Source organism: Saccopteryx bilineata, chromosome 3 (assembly GCF_036850765.1).
Source record: "Saccopteryx bilineata isolate mSacBil1 chromosome 3, mSacBil1_pri_phased_curated, whole genome shotgun sequence".
Taxonomy (NCBI): Eukaryota; Metazoa; Chordata; class Mammalia; order Chiroptera; family Emballonuridae; genus Saccopteryx; species Saccopteryx bilineata.
The window spans coordinates 313,041,210-313,057,637 of NC_089492.1; the positions used below are offsets into that span (position 1 = coordinate 313,041,210).

The 16,428-nt window shown below is 47.9% G+C and overlaps 1 protein-coding gene across 1 annotated transcript in view; it reads left to right on the plus strand.

Annotated features, from left to right (window-relative positions):
- The window catches only part of NOVA2 (NOVA alternative splicing regulator 2), a 31,485-nt gene extending 15,407 nt beyond the window's left edge, over positions 1-16,078 (plus strand). Inside the window, exon 4 of the mRNA XM_066271749.1 lies at positions 10,880-16,078. Within this exon, the coding sequence (XP_066127846.1) occupies positions 10,880-11,962 (1,083 nt within the window). The 3' untranslated portion in view covers positions 11,963-16,078. The remainder of the gene's footprint in view (positions 1-10,879) is intronic.
- Positions 16,079-16,428: the final 350 nt, after the last annotated feature.

A 16,428-nucleotide genomic window follows, 5' to 3' on the forward strand; every position in this document is an offset into this window, starting at 1 on the left:
TTCCCGCTCCCATATTCTCGCACACGTGATGCAAAGAGATGAAAAGCTCCTTGTGAGTGTTCCTCAACGTCTGGCTAGAAGCAGACAGAGGAGAGGGCCTTGGTAGAAGGAATCTGAAATTCTTGGGAATTCTTGTTGCCCTGAGGTGAAAGAGATCCAAGCTTTTGGGAAAAGGAGATCAAAAAACCTTGGAAGAACGATGCCCAAGCAGATATCCCAAAAAAAGGTCTGCGGACTTGGGGCTTGGAGCGCGGACGCTGTCCTTGGTGCTGAAGCGACTCCGCTCCTTGCGCCCTGCCAGGCCTCTCCCACCAGCAGGCCACAGCTTACCCACAGTCTGCAGGGAGGCGAAGGAATTGCCTCTTCCTTCTGCCCTGGTCGCTGCCACGAGGGGTCTTGGGTTCATCAAGAGTTTGTACATGTTGCAGGAAAAATGGAGGCAGCACCATCTGTGCCTGAACCTCCTACCCACCTTCTAATCCACAGAAACTCTGAGATAGTGCAGTCCAAGGTTATAGAAACAGGATTTTTCCTCTGCCTTATTAATCCAAGGCTCCAAATGAAGGAGATAATGACTGAAAGCTCAGGCTCTAGAGTCAGATGTTGAATTGAATCTTACTCTGACATTTCATACCTGTGCAACCTTGAGCAAATGACTTGATTTCTCCATACCTGATTTTCTCATCTATTAAATGGGCTTCATTACAGTACCTGCTCAAGAGTGGTACTTAGTGTTCACTGATGTTTGGAAAACACTTAGCATTTATGCCTATTGCACAGAAAGTTGTCAAAGAGTGTTATCTCTTGTTATTGTTACTGGACTTTTGAGCAGGAGACCAGTCTGTCTAGTCCCCTTTTTGTCTTGGACTCACTGTGTTTCTATGGGTCTTCTTCTCTTCTATAAGCCTCAGTTTCCTTCTTTACAATAAGAAAGTTAGGCCAAACCAGGAATTATAAACAGAAATGCCTCCAGGATTCAGAAAGGGAACATGAAGGAGTGAGGACCATGGTTTCATTATAGAGATATAATACCACCCCTTAACAGGGGCAACTGCTACCCAACTACATTTGATACTTGCCCTTTGGAAATGTGAACATAGTGTTGCCACATCTTCCAAATTTCTCATAAGAAGCTAGAAATATTTGAAATCAACTGATTTTTTTTCTTTTCCAAGTGAGAGAAGGGGAGATAGACAGACAGAATCCTACATGCACCCTGACTGGGATCCACCTAGCAACCCCCATCTGGGGTTGATGCTCTGCCCATCTGGAGCCATGCTCACAACTGAGCTATATATAAATATTATATATTGAGTGCCTGAAGCAGAGGCTCCACGAACCATTCTCAATGCCTGGGGCCAATGTGCTTGAACCAATTGAGCCATGGCTGCAGGAGAGGAAGAGAGTGAGAGAGAACTAAAGAGAGAGAAGGGTGAGGAGTGGAGAAGCAGATGGTCACTTCTCCTGTGTGCCCTGACCAGGATTCGAACCCAGGACATCCACATACCAGCCTTATGCTCTACCACTGAACCAACTGGCCAGGGCCAAAAATCAACTGATTTTTAAAGGTCAGCTTCAATTTTAAAACACTATGTGGCTAATAGCTGGGTATGACCTAAGACCACCAGTTTTGCTAGACCAGTGATTCTCAGCCCTGGCTAGTATCTGAATTATCTGGGTAGCTTACTATATATATTCCAGGGTCCCCACCCTAAATCAGAATTTCTGGGGCCAAGGCCTGGGAATCTGAATGTGAACTCTGACCTGGGATCAGATCTTAGCTCTACTGTTCTCTATCTGTGTGACTGGAGTTACTGAACTTCTCTGTGCCTTTATTTCCCAATCTATAAAAAGTGATAATAATAGTACATTCCCTGTAGGGTTGTTGCTAAGATTAAGTTACTATATGAAAGTTAAGAAAAATGCCCAGCACGTGGTGAGTACTGTTAGCTGCAGCTACTACTGTGGTTATTGCTGTTGTTGTTATTACTATTAGTTTAAAAGCTCCAGATTTGCAATCACTGGAACAGATGGTCTCTGAGGTCCTTCTGGCTGTAAAATGCCTACAATCAATGGCTCTGTGATTCCAAGATTCTAGGCATATATTATTCTAAGACTCTACTGTTCTAACATCCTGAGACTCCAGGATTCTATGGTACTGCCCCTACGGATTGCTCTAAGATGCTATGGTTCTCCACTCTGGGCCTATTGTGAAGGCGCCTACTGTTTTCTGAGAGCTTCCCATGTACCAGTCACTTTAGTCATTGGATATTCCTAATCATTGTATGGAGTAGCTGTAGTTATGTCAATGTGGGAGATGAGAAACTGAAGCACAGAGAGGTGAGGGCATTTCCTTTCACCATTTCTTAGTGGTCAGTTTCTTGATGAAAAGGTCCCATCCTTCCTCCATTGCTCTGCAATGCTATATCACATACTAAATGCTTCTTTGCTCTCAGGTTTGGTTTTATATATTCTTTTGTCCTATCCCCTTCACTTGTCAGATTTCTTATTTTCTAATGACTTTTTGTAAAATAACAACTGTATTGAGTAAAGTTCACCATTTTAAAGTATATAATTCAGTGGTTTTAGTGTATTCACAAAGGTATGCATTGATCACCACTAAGTCCAAAACATTTTCACCACCCCAAAAAGAAAACACATACCCATTAACACCCATTCCCCTGACTCCCCTCCCTAGGCCTTTTCTACCACAGATTACTTTGGGTCTATGGATTTGCATATTATGGATATTTTATATAAATTAAATGATATTTATGTAGGGTTTTGTGTCTAGCTTCTTTCCCTTAATGTTTCAAGATTCATCCATATTGTAACACATATCAAAACTTCATTCCTTTTTATGCCAAATAATATTTCATTATATGTATATACCACATTTTGTCTATTCACCAATTGATAGAAATTTAGGTTGTTCCTACTTTTTAGATATTATAAATAATGCTGTTACTGAACATATGTGTGGACATATATTTTCAGTTCTCTTGGTTATATACCTTGGGTGAAATTGCTGAGTCATAGAACAAATCTGTTTAACCTTTTGAAAAACTTCCAGACTGTTTTCCAAAGTGGCTGTAACACAGATGTGAGATTTAAATTCAGGTCTATCTATGAGAAAACAATGACAACAACCATTTTTTGACTACCTACCATGGGCACATATTAATTGGACGCTCACCTGGCATCCAATGCTTGACACCTAGTATATACTCAACAAATGTTGCTTGTTTGAATGTATGTATGATGATGCTTCCACAGGGGCCAAGCAGAAATGTGACTGTGGGAAGGTAGACTCTGTGAGTCACCTGAAGGGCAGCCATACTCAGTTCTAGCTAATTGTGGCCATGCTTGAATTTTAAATTCATCGTTTCTTGCATGATCTCAGTTGGGCTTTGCAATAATCCTGCAGAGAATATATGCATATCCCCCATTTACAAATGAGAAAACTGAATCTTGAAAAGATTAAATCCATTGCCCAGCATCAGTGGTCAAACCAAAATTTGAACCTGAGCAGGTGTCTCCAGAGTCCAAGGCAGCTTTTCAGATGTGTGGTATACAGGCTACAAACTGATGGCCCAGCTACTACATGGTGGTTCTTAGGCATTTTTTAAGAGGTTGCCAACATTTAAAACTTTGGATGTTTCACATATGATAAATCAGAATGTCCAGTTAATCTAGAAAACTGAGATGGGACTGAGTTTTATAACCCAAATGCACAGTATCCTACCATGCACACACACACACACCACCACCACCACCACCAACAGGTGATATACAGCTAGATGCCTCCACCCAGTTTTACTCCTGCTTGGTCCTGTAGGCGTGTCATCACTTATTTTTTCATCCATTCACTCCTTCACCCACTTTTTGCTGAGTGGGTACTAGGCACTGAGAACCCAAGAGTAAACAGTACAGACAAAAATCTCTATCCTTGTGGATCTTAAATTCTTTCAACAGAAGAGGGAAAATCTTCTATCAGAAACAGAAAATAGCCCTGGCCGGTTGGCTCAGCGGTAGAGCATCGGCCTAGCGTGCGGAGGACCCGGGTTCGATTCCCGGCCAGGGCACACAGGAGAAGCGCCCATTTGCTTCTCCACCCCTCCGCCGCGCTTTCCTCTCTGTCTCTCTCTTCCCCTCCCGCAGCCAAGGCTCCATTGGAGCAAAGATGGCCCGGGCGCTGGGGATGGCTCTGTGGCCTCTGCCTCAGGCGCTAGAGTGGCTCTGGTCGCAACATGGCGACGCCCAGGATGGGCAGAGCATCTCCCCCTGGTCGGCAGAGCATCACCCCTGGTGGGCGTGCCGGGTGGATCCCGGTCGGGCGCATGCGGGAGTCTGTCTGACTGTCTCTCCCTGTTTCCAGCTTCAAAAAAATGGGGGAAAAAAAAAAGAAACAGAAAATACCCTGGCCGGTTGGCTCAGTGGTAGAGCATCGGCCTGGCGTGCAGAAGTCCCGGATTCGATTCCGGGCCAGGGCACACAGGAGAAGCACCCATCTGCTTCTCCACCCCTCCCCCTCTCCTTCCTCTCAGTCTCTCTCTTCCCCTCCCACAGCCGAGGCTCCACTGGAGCAAAGATGGCCCGGGCACTGGGGATGGCTCCTCGGCCTCTGCCCCAGGCACTAGAGTGGCTCTGGTCGCAACAGAGCAACGCCCCAAATGGGCAGAGCATCGCCCCCTGGTGGGCATGCCGGGTGGATCCCGGTCGGGCGCATGCGGGAGTCTGTCTGACTGTCTCTCCCGGTTTCCAGCTTCAGAAAAATACAGAAAAAAAAATAAGAAAAAAAAAGAAAAGAAACAGAAAATAAGTAAAATATATAAGGAGACTGTCTAACTAGTGGTAGCACAGTGGATTGAGCATCAGCCTGGGATGCTGAGGGCCCCGGCTCAAAACCCCTAGGTTGTGGGCTAGAGCACAGAATCATCAACATGATCCCAAGGTTGCTGGCTTGAGCCCAAAGGTTGCTGGCATGAATCTCAAGGTCGCTGGCTTGAGCCCAAGGCTGCTGGCTTGAAGCCCAAAGTCGCTGGCTTGAGCAAGAGGTCATTGGCTTAGCAAGAGCTCTAGAGCCCCCTGGTTAAGACATGTATGAGAAGCAGTCAATAAGCAACTGAAGTGAAGGAACTAGGAGTTGCTGCTTCTCAAGAAAATTATATATATATATATATATATATATATATATATATATATATATATATGGAGACTTGACTTGGAATGGTGAACACACAATGCAATATACAGATGATGTATTATAGAACTGTACACCTGAAATTTATATAATTTTGTTAACCAATGTCACCCCAGTGAATTAGATAAAAATAATAAATAAAAATTAAATAAAAACTAGTTAGATGAAAATAAATGAGTAAATAAAATATATAGAAAATCAGAGAGTGAAGAGTGCTATGAAGAAAAATCAAGCAGAGAAGAAAGAAAGGGAATATTGGCATATTTTTTTTCTCCTGACTTTTTTATTTTGAAAATGTTTAAAGAGCAGTACAATGAACTCTCTATACACTGTACTTAGATTCAAAAGTTGTTAACATTTGCTTTATCTCTACACACACACACACACACACACACACAAAGTTGGTTTTTTGTTTGTTTGTTGCTGACCCATTTGAAAATAAGTTGTAGACTTCGTTCCTCTTCACCCTTAAATACTTAGCATATATCTCTCAAGAACAAGGGCAGTCTTCTATATTATTATATTACTATTATCATACCTACAAAAATTAATACTAATTCCATGCTATTGTTTAACAAAAAGTCTATATTCTAATTACCCCAAACTATCTTTTATACCAACAGAGTACATATTTTTCTTTTTGGTGCCAAAACCCAGAAACAAAAAAGTATGTATTTTTCTATCTAAGATTCAGTCAGTGTTCATGCATTGCATTTGGTTGTTTTAGCTGATTAGTCTCCTTAGATCTATAATAGTTTAGGATAGACTATTTTTTTTAAGGTAGAGCCAACAGCATTGCTGATTGGATGTTGAATGTGAGGGAAAGAGAGGGTGCCTAGTCTTGGGCCACTGTAATGGAAGGATGCATTTTCTGTGTACTGAAATGAGGAACATCATAGCAGGAACACGTTTGAGGAGAAAGAGGAGAAGTTCCGTTTTGGACTTTAAGTTAGGAGTGTCCGTTCAACATCATATAGAGCTATGAGGTTAACAGTTGGATATGAATCTTGAGGTGTCCTTAATGGGGGCAAAAAATGGGCAAATAAACAGGGGTTTTTTTGTTTGTTTTTTGTTTTTTGGGTTTTTTTTTTTTTTGTATTTTTCTGAAGCTGGAAACGGGGAGAGACAGTCAGACAGACTCCCGCATGCGCCCGACTGGGATCCACCTGGCACGCCCACCAGGGGGTGACGCTCTCCCCACCAGGGGGCGATGCTCTGCCCCTCCGGGGCGTCGCTCTGCCCCAACCAGAGCCACTCTAGCGCCTAGGGCAGAGGCCAAGGAGCCATCCCCAGCCCCCGGGCCATCTTTGCTCCAATGGAGCCTCGGCTGCGGGAGGGGAAGAGAGAGACAGAGAGGAAGGAGAGGGGGAGGGGTGGAGAAGCAGATGGGCGCTTCTCCTGTGTGCCCTGGCTGGGAATCGAATCCGGGACTTCTGCACGCCAGGCCGCCGCTCTACCACTGAGCCAACCGGCCAGGGCCAATAAACAGGTTTTGATAGTTGGGTGGTCAGGAAAGGCCTCTCTGAGCAGGTGCATTTGTGCCAAGACCTGAATGAAGGGAGGTGTGAGCCTCCTTTTCTGGAAAAGAATGTTTCAGGTGAGGGAACAGCAGGTGCAAAGGTCCTGAGTCTGGACTGAGCTTGGCAAGTTAGAGGAACAACAGGGAGTCTGGTGTGTCTGCGGTGGAGTCAGCAAGGGGGAGGGAAGGAAGAGTTTAAGTCAGAGAGATCAACAGGGAACAGAGCCTTGTTGGACCCAATGACCTCTTTCTTGTACAAATATTTCCCATGCCTACCTTACTCTCTGAAATTATATATAAATATAGATATGAAACATAACTAAATATGTAAGATTCTTCAACAATTTTATTCAGATAGAATTCACATACATAGTATTCACCTGTTTGAAGTGCAGTTCAGTAATTTTATTATATGGAGTTGTGCATCCATCACCACAACCAATTTTAGAACATTTCATTTCCTCAAAAAGAAATCTTGATCCCCTTAGCTATCACCCCTCAATCTCCCCAGCTCACACTCCCCAGCCCTAAGCCATTGCTAATCTCCTTTCTGTCTCTATAGATTTCCTTGTTCTCAACATTCATATAAATGGAATTATACAACATGTGGACTTTTGTGCCTGGCTTTGTTCACACACCATGTTTTCTATGTTCATCCATTATTGTGGCATATATTAATACTTCATTCATTTAAATTGATTGCCAAATAATATTATATTGTATGGGTGAACATTTTCTTTATCCCATTAGACTTTTTATTTTTTTGTTTGAGAGAGAGAGACAGGAAGGGAGTGAGATGAGAAGCATCAACTCGTAGTTGCAGCACATTAGTTGTTCATTGATTGTTTCTTATATATGCCTTATGTAGGGCGCTCCAGCAGAGCCAGTGACCCCTTGCTTAAGCCAGCGACCTTGGGCTTTGAGCCAGCAACCTTCAGGCTCAAGCCAGTGACCATCAGGTTATGTTGGTGATCCTATGGTCAAGCCAGCAACCCTGTGCTCAAGATGGCGAGCCTGTGCTCAAGCCAATGAGCCCGTGCTCAAGCTGGTGACCTCGGAGTTTCGAACCTGGGACTGCAGTGTCCCAGGTCAACAGTATCCACTGTGCCACTACCAGTCAAGTTATTCTATTCGACTATTTTTTTTTTGAGAGAGAGAGAGAGAGATTGGCAGGGAAAGAGAGATGGAACATAGAGCTGCTCCTGTATGTGCCTTGCGGGAAATTGAATTGGCAACTTCTGCTCTGGAATGAGGCTCCAACTGACCAAACTATATGGCCAAGACTTAATTTCTTTTTCATTTTCAGAAAAACAGAGAGAGGAAGGGAGAAAGAAAAAAGGGAGAAGGGAAGCATTTATTTGTTGTTCCACTCAGTAGTGCACTCATTGGCTGCTTCCCATGTGTACCCTGACGGGGGGGTCGAACCTGCTACCTTGTTTCAGGAGGATGCTCTTAACCGACTGAGCTAACCGGCCAGGTCCCCATTAGACTTTTTAAATAAAGGAGAAATAAAAGTAAGATGATTTGGGCCTGGCTGGTTGTCTCAGTAAACAGAGCGTTGACATGGCATATGAATGTCTGGGGTTTGATTCCTAGTCAGGGTACACAAAAGAAGCAACCATCTGCTTCTCTTCCCCTCTTCCTTCCTCTTCTCTGCCTTTTCCCCTCCTCAGCAAGTGGCTTGATTGGTCTGAGCATCAGCCTAGGCACTAAAAATAGCTCAGTTGATTCAAGCAGCAGCCCCAGACAGGAGTAGCTGGGTGGATCTCAGTCGGGACACATGTGGAAGTCTGTCTTACTATCTTCCCTCCTCATACTTAAAAAAAAAAGTAAGATGTTTTGTTATAAAAATCAGATGAATTTTAATATGTAGATGCTCAGCCAGGACCACAGTAGAAAAAATAATGAAATAGCTGCTCAAACCTAACATAGCATAAGTGATTGAGACAGCAACAAACGCAGTGACCCAGAGGGTAATATTGGAAACTTAGATGATACGAGTGTCATTACTGCTGATGTTACTGTTTTCTAAAATGATGCAAGACTATGTGCTCTTGCTGGATAGCTCAGCTGGTTAGAGCATCGTCCCAATGTACAGAGGTTGCTGGCTCGATCCCCAGTCAGGACACACACAGGAACAGACCGATGTTTCTGTCTCTCTCTCTCTCTCTCCCTTCCTCTCGCTAAAAATCAATAAATAAATGTTTAAATTTTTTTAAAACTTAAAATTAAAAAAAATAAAATGATAAAGGACTCTTGGTAGAGTTTGGAACAAAACAAAGTACAGTCTTGCCTTGATTTACTGAGGCTTGCATTTCTGGACATTTTAATAGATCTTAAAACTGTGCAAGAAGGCCCTGGCCGGTTTGCTCAGTGGTAGAGCGTCGGCCTGGTATGCAGGAGTCCCGGGTTCGATTCCCAGCGAGGGCACACGGGAGAAGCGCCTATCTGCTTCTCCACCCCTCCCCCTCTCCTTCCTCTCCCTCTATTCCCCTCCCACAGCCAAGACTCCATTGGAGCAAAGTTGGCCTCTGCCTCAGGCTCTAGAATGGCTCTGGTTGCAACAGAGCGACGCCCTAGATGGGCAGAGCATCGCCCCCTGGTGGGCATGCCAGGTGGATCCTGGTCGGGCATATGCGGGAGACTATCTGACTGCCTCCCCATTTCCAGCTTCAGGAAAAAAAAAATGTGCAAGAAAATACTTGGCACTTACATGTATCATGGTGTTTAGTGCTGAGCTCAGAAATTTAGAAACAGACTTTTCACACCATGAATGTCAAAAGTCATACAGGACTAGGAATGGTTCCTTGTCTTGAGGAACTGCCTCTTACACAATGGTGCAAACATCTGTGACCTTGCCCACTGAATGCCCATATCTACCCCTAGTCATTGCAACAACCAAAACTGTTCCCTCCATTTTCCCAAATACCCGCAACATCTGGCTTGGGGCGGAGAGAAGAGGCAGAGGTGAGAGCTTCAGGGGCTAGAATCCACAGTTCTGAGGGGATGTGGGAAAGATTGAAAAGAAAGAATTTATATGTAGAAATCCTCTTGGAGACATGAAAGGAGACATTTAATTTTGAAATACTGGAATTTAGATTGATCAATTTTGTGACTGCAAAGGATGGGCTGCTTTGCCACCTAGAAGAGGGGACCACCATGTGTAAGTGGCCAGTTTTCTCCTTACCTTCTCAGACATGTGGTTTTTGCTGTCCTCATTTTACAGGTAAGACAACTGTATTGGATTGCTAGGGCTGCCATGACAAAGCACCGCAAACTTGATGGCTTACAGGACAGAAATTTATTTTCTTACAATTCTGGAGACCAGAGGTCTGAGATCAAGGGTTGGCAGGGTTGGTTTCTTCTGAGTCCTCTCTCGTTGGCTTGTCAATGGCTGTCTTCTTTCTGTGTCTTCCCATGGTCTTTCCTCTCTGTGTGTTTATATCCTGATATCTTCTTCCTATAAGGACATCAAATTGGATTAGGACCCTGCTAATGACCTCACTTAGCCTTAATCACCTCTTTAAAGGCCCTTTTTCCAAATACGGTCACTGAGGAACTGACGGATAGGACTTCACGGATGAATTGGGGGTGAGGGGAGGAACAATTAAGCCCATAGCAGCAAGAAGGAGGTTAAGCAGGTGGGAAATACAATAGGGCAGAAATCCATGATACTGAATTTCAGCCCCTTCACTATCTGGGTGACCTGGGGCAAGTCCCTTCACCTCTTAGGCCTCAAGTGGCTCATCAGTAAAGTGAAACTAATGCTGCCTTTTCTGGGGCTCAGAAGACTTAATGTAGAAGGGCATGGCCACATGACAAGCTTGGAGCAGAGTCCTGAAGGGCCCCCACTAGGACAGCCATTCAGTCTTTAAGATGCAAGAGGGAAGAGAGGTCCTCCGGGGTGCTAGGGGCAGGGCACAGGGTGGCTGAGAAGCTACCCAGGGGACTTGGAATATTAGCTCTTTTTTAACCAACAAGTATGGAAAAATTATGATTCTTTTTATTCCAATACTTTTCACAACCAGTAGGAGTATACTGGTGCATCTCAAGGGGGCCCGATTTGGGACAATTGAAAGCAGGGCTGAGAATGACACTAACATTACTGTTCAGTCTGTGATTACCACCCTAAAGCTCCCCTCTCTCTCCCCTCGCAGGCCAAGCTGATCGTCCCCAACAGCACGGCAGGCTTGATCATCGGCAAGGGGGGTGCCACAGTGAAAGCTGTGATGGAACAATCGGGTGCCTGGGTGCAGCTGTCCCAGAAGCCAGAGGGCATCAACCTGCAGGAGCGCGTGGTGACAGTCAGCGGTGAACCTGAGCAGGTGCACAAGGCCGTGAGCGCCATCGTGCAGAAGGTACAGGAAGACCCCCAGAGTAGCAGCTGCCTCAACATCAGCTACGCCAACGTGGCTGGCCCCGTGGCCAACTCCAACCCCACCGGCTCACCGTATGCCAGCCCGGCTGACGTGCTGCCTGCTGCAGCCGCCGCCTCCGCTGCTGCCGCCTCCGGCCTGCTGGGCCCTGCGGGGTTGGCCGGCGTGGGTGCCTTTCCTGCTGCCCTGCCTGCCTTCTCAGGCACCGACCTGCTGGCCATCAGCACGGCGCTTAACACGCTGGCCAGTTACGGCTACAACACCAACTCCCTTGGCCTGGGCCTCAACTCGGCTGCAGCCTCCGGGGTCCTGGCTGCCGTGGCTGCCGGTGCTAACCCTGCCGCCGCTGCCGCTGCCAACCTCCTAGCATCCTACGCGGGTGAGGCAGGGGCGGGGCCAGCCGGAGGGGCTGCCCCACCTCCACCCCCGCCACCCGGAGCCCTGGGATCCTTTGCGTTGGCCGCAGCCGCCAATGGCTACCTCGGGGCCGGGGCGGGTGGTGGGGCAGGCGGAGGGGGTGGCCCGCTGGTGGCTGCTGCGGCAGCGGCCGGGGCAGCTGGTGGCTTCCTGACGGCAGAAAAGTTGGCAGCTGAGAGTGCCAAGGAGCTAGTGGAGATTGCGGTGCCTGAGAACCTAGTGGGAGCCATCCTGGGCAAGGGGGGCAAGACGTTGGTGGAGTACCAGGAGCTGACAGGCGCCCGAATCCAGATCTCCAAGAAGGGCGAGTTCCTGCCAGGCACGCGGAACCGGCGGGTCACCATCACGGGCAGCCCTGCGGCCACGCAAGCCGCTCAATACCTCATCAGCCAGCGGGTCACCTACGAGCAGGGAGTGAGGGCCTCAAACCCCCAGAAAGTGGGATGAGGCCTGTGGTGTGTGCTCCCACCCTTCTCCCTGTCCCTTCTCCTCCTCCTCCTTCTTTTCCTCCTCCTCCTCCCCAACTCTTGACCTCAGCTCCGTGTAGTCCTGCTCCTCCTGGGATTGGGGCTGGGGTAGGTCTGACTGCACCCCCCTCCCTTCTGGTAGTCATAGGCAGGATTGAGAGATGGCTGGGGATGGAGCCCAGAAGCTCCCTCCCTGGCCCTGAACTGACCCCTCCTCCCCTCCTCTCCATGCTTGGCTGGGCCTGACTCTCCTCTCCCAGGGCCCAGGTCTGTGTGATATCTGTATATATTGCATTTTGTTGATTTTAATAGAAAACAAAGCGTTATTTTCTCTTTCTTTCCCTCCTTTTTTTTCTGTAAGGACTTTTTCCCCCCTTTATAAGTTTTTGTTTCCATATGGGAGGAGGGGAGGGAGCCTCTGGGTGACCTAGAATGAGGAGCCTCTCCAGAACAACACCCCACCTCTCCTACTTTCAGTTCCAGGTCGAGGGATGTAATGGGAGGAGAGGTAGCAGGAGTCTGGGCTGAAATGGGACATTTGGAGGAGGGACCCCAGCGTTCCCAGATTGTCTCAGCTACTCTCCCCCCACTACAGTCACCTCTCCTAGGTGGGACTTTTAATTCTTTTGTTGTCAGGTTGTATGGGGGTGGGGTTGCTGCTGGGAATGAGGCTGGCTCTCAGACTGGGCCAATCCAGTGGGCAAGACTCTTATGAAAGGCTGGAGCAACTGCCTGTGGCTTCTCCTATGGCTTTTCCTAAAGTAATGGGAATGAAGGTCCCTGTTGTGATGTTACTGAATCAAATACTTTCTGGGGCGCTCTGGCGTTCCTTATGATGTCACAGGAAGTAGTTGCCCAGAGGGCACTTCCTGTGATGGTAGAAGAGACAGGTACTTCCTATGATGTCTCAGTGAGCCTTCCTTGACAGTTACTTTAATGATATCATGGGGGCATGTACTTCCTGTGGTGTTTCCAGGGTACTTCCTGTGATGTCATTGGGGTGAAGCATGCACTTCCTATATTGGGCTATGGCCAGTTACTGACCCTCTTTCTTCACCCATACCCCTCTTTGGTGGGTCTTGGCCTGGGGGTCTTCCTAGGAGGAGAGTAGAGGGTAGACTTGGATCTAATCTAAAGGACTCAAAGGAAAAAGACCCAATATTGTCAGGGTCACCTCCATTCAAACACACCAAGTCTGTGAACTCACCTGGCAGGGAAGGGTGGGAGATGGAGCTAGTGAAAACTGTTAAAGACCCCCATTCCCACCCCCACCTTTTGTGTGCATGCTGTGTCTGCGTGGCTTTGTTTCATTGAGTCTAGTGAGCCAAATATGTGGTGGCTCTGTCAGGCCAGTGTGGCCCATTGTAGAGTTCAGTGAGCCTTGGCCAGAATGCTTCATGTGGTCTAACGGATTATTAGATTGGCTTGTGGTTTTCAGTGAGCTGGAGCACTTTGGTGGTATCTGATGAATCAGAATGTTTTGGTGCTCTCACCATGGGCTCTGAAGAGCTAGAATGTTCTGATGGACTCAGCCAAGCCGGGCAGCCCTGTAGTTTAGGAGTGGCTCCCTGAGCGCCGTGGCTGTGGTCAGCTCTAAGGCTTTGTTGGCAGGCTGAGATTTTAGGACCTGACCACCCTATAGACTTGGGATAGTTGAGACTCGCCTCTACCCCCATCCATCTCCCCCTCCCCCTCGGAGACCACCTCCACTTCCTCCAACCCAAAGCAGGGCCCTCAGGGCCCTGGTTCCATCATCAGCATCTCTGGGGGAGGGGCATCCCATGCCCACCCTCTCCCCCATTTGTCCCCTCCCGAGGTCTTCCAGACCCTTCTCTTCTCCATGGCTTTAGAGGAGGGAATCCAATCTTCTCATCTTTCTCCCCAAAAAAGGAGGGAAGAAAAGCCAGAGACAATTCCCACCCTTAAAGCCTGGGAGACCCCTCCCCCTTTCTAGAGAGCCACCCCCAAATCAAAATGTGAAAATCCCTAGAAAGCAATAGCCTTCAAGGTACCTTGCACTGAATTTCCCACCCTAGCCCTCCCAGCTGATGGGAGGCTATAGCTTGGGCACTAGGGTAACTTTTTCTATGCCCTCTCCATCTCCAGGGTGGGGGCAGGCCCATTTCCCCACCCCTACCTCCCATTGCTGCTGCCCCCACCCACCCCTAGTCTCCAGACTGAATCCAGATGGAGATCTGAGTGCCAAAACAATTCTTGATGTAACTTTGTACATATCTTTTGCAGTTGGGGGCTCCTGAGGTGGAGGTGGCCCTGTGGGCCATTGCTCCTCTCCACCTGTCAAAAAGACCTTACAGTATTTCACAGTATCTCCCCCACATGTGGGTGTTGCAGTATCTAGCTGGAATCTCCCCCCTACAACTCCCACCCCCAGGCCCTCAGGAGGAGGGGAAGGAGCCAAGGAGAGGTAAAGTAAGGTCTGGGAGTGGGGAGCTGGGATTTGAAAGTGCTCATTTGCATATCATTTGCATCCTCAACTGCCCTCTGCTTATCAGATGCTTTCTGTACCCATTTATTTACCCAGTATTCCTCTCCTACAGACAAGTCTCTGGGGGCTGGGCCTCCTGAAAAGTGTTCCCTTGGGGTATCTGTGTGACAGTCCCCTCCCTATTCACATTTCTTGGGGACCCCTACCCCGCCAGCCAGGGTTATCTGACAAGTAGCTTGCTAGCTCAGTGAGCTAGTTCACTCACCATGTTGGGGAGTGGAGAACCACCCACCTTCCCCCATTTCACCCTGGAAAGTCATTCTACCATCTTCCCCATCTCCTGAAAGCCCCTTTGCAATCTGACCTCAATCTTTTGTGCTGCAGTTTGCCCAGAGGGGACGCAGATGTAAGGTCAGAGATGGGGATCATTGAAAACCCATCACCTTCCCCCTCCCCTCGTTAGCCAATCAGATCTCAGAGACTCTGAGTGGCCTCCTTGCACCCTGATCTTCGGCACCCATTAGGTGCTTAATAAGTGTTTGCTGCATTGAATTGTCTCCTGGTTCCTTTCCATTTGCCCTCCAGCTTTCAACACTTCCTCCCAATGTTTCCCTCTCTCCTTTCTCTGGCTTCCTATGGCTTTCTACTTCCTCTACCTGTGGCTCCCAATGTTACCTGTCCTGTCTCTATCTTTGTCTGTGTCTGTCTTCCCCCGTTCCTCACTCTCAACACCCCCACCCCATTTCCCCATTGATTAAAAAAAAGTGCCAAACTTCCTTGGAACTGAGCCGCTCTGGGGGGGAGGGAACCTCAGGTGGGAGGGGGCAGAAATGGGACCATTTCTTTTTGAGGAGGCCCCTAGAGGCATTGAAAAAGTATGTGGACACTTAGCTAAATTGGTCCCCCTTCCTCACCCTCCCACCCTGAGTTTTTCTTAGAATCTTTATAAGAAAAAAAAAAAGACAGAAAAAAACTCCCCTTCAACTACCCCCCTCTAACCATTTGGATTCCCCAAATTCCACCAGCTGGGAGAACCCCACTTGCCTCCTTGGGGCAAATCTGTAGAAACTGGGGGGAGGGGAGACAAGCTCAGCTCTCCTCTGCTGGCCCAAGGAATGGTGCCAGCTGGGCTCCAGAGAACGACCTCAAAGCACTTATATGAGAAGACGGGGTTCAATGTGCCAAATTCACCTCCTTCATCCCCATCCAGGCAGGCTCTGAGCCAACCTGCCCCAGCCACCTTCTGCCCTGTCCCAGCCATCTCTACGTGGTCAAGGGGGCTTCACTGCAATAATTCTTAGGGATGAGAAGGCAAAGACTGTGCCATCTTTATCTGCCCTGACACCTGCCCTGGACTCGTAGGTGGGGATACATGTATCACAATTAGAATTTAAGAGTCGATTTATAGATGGTTGGGGACCTGTACTTGGAACAATATGGTACCACTTTCCTGTGAGTGGTATTTTTTTCTCCCCTTCGTAACCCACAAGCCCCTCTGTATCTCCTGGATCTGTTTCTCCTGCTTGATCCTCCATCCCACACCCTCCCTATTTCGTTTCTGATTGGTGGCCTACTTTTTGGAAAGTGAGAGGATTCCCCTGAATTGACTTATTGCTCTTTCAAGACCAGGATTAGAGGTTGTGAGAGACGGAGCGGTGGAAAAAAGTATTCATCCGGAGTGGTAATGACAGTGGTGGTTTGGGCGTCCAGGCTGCTGATTGGGTGCACACCTATTGGGACAGCCAGGCAGGCCTTCGCTGTTCACTCGCGTCTGCCCCGCAGTCTGGAACCCCTTTCGGCTGTCGCGAAAGCCTGAACTGGGTGTAACGATGCAGAGAACGGGATCGCGATGCTCCTGTTCAGGGACACTGGCCTACAACTCTTGTGGAGTCGCGACAGCCAGCCCTACTATCGCGATCCCTCTCCACCTCTGTCAGCTGTCTGGACGCCACGGTGGAGGGGACTTCTCCGTGGCGCCGCTGCTGGTGCGTGTCAGGTCG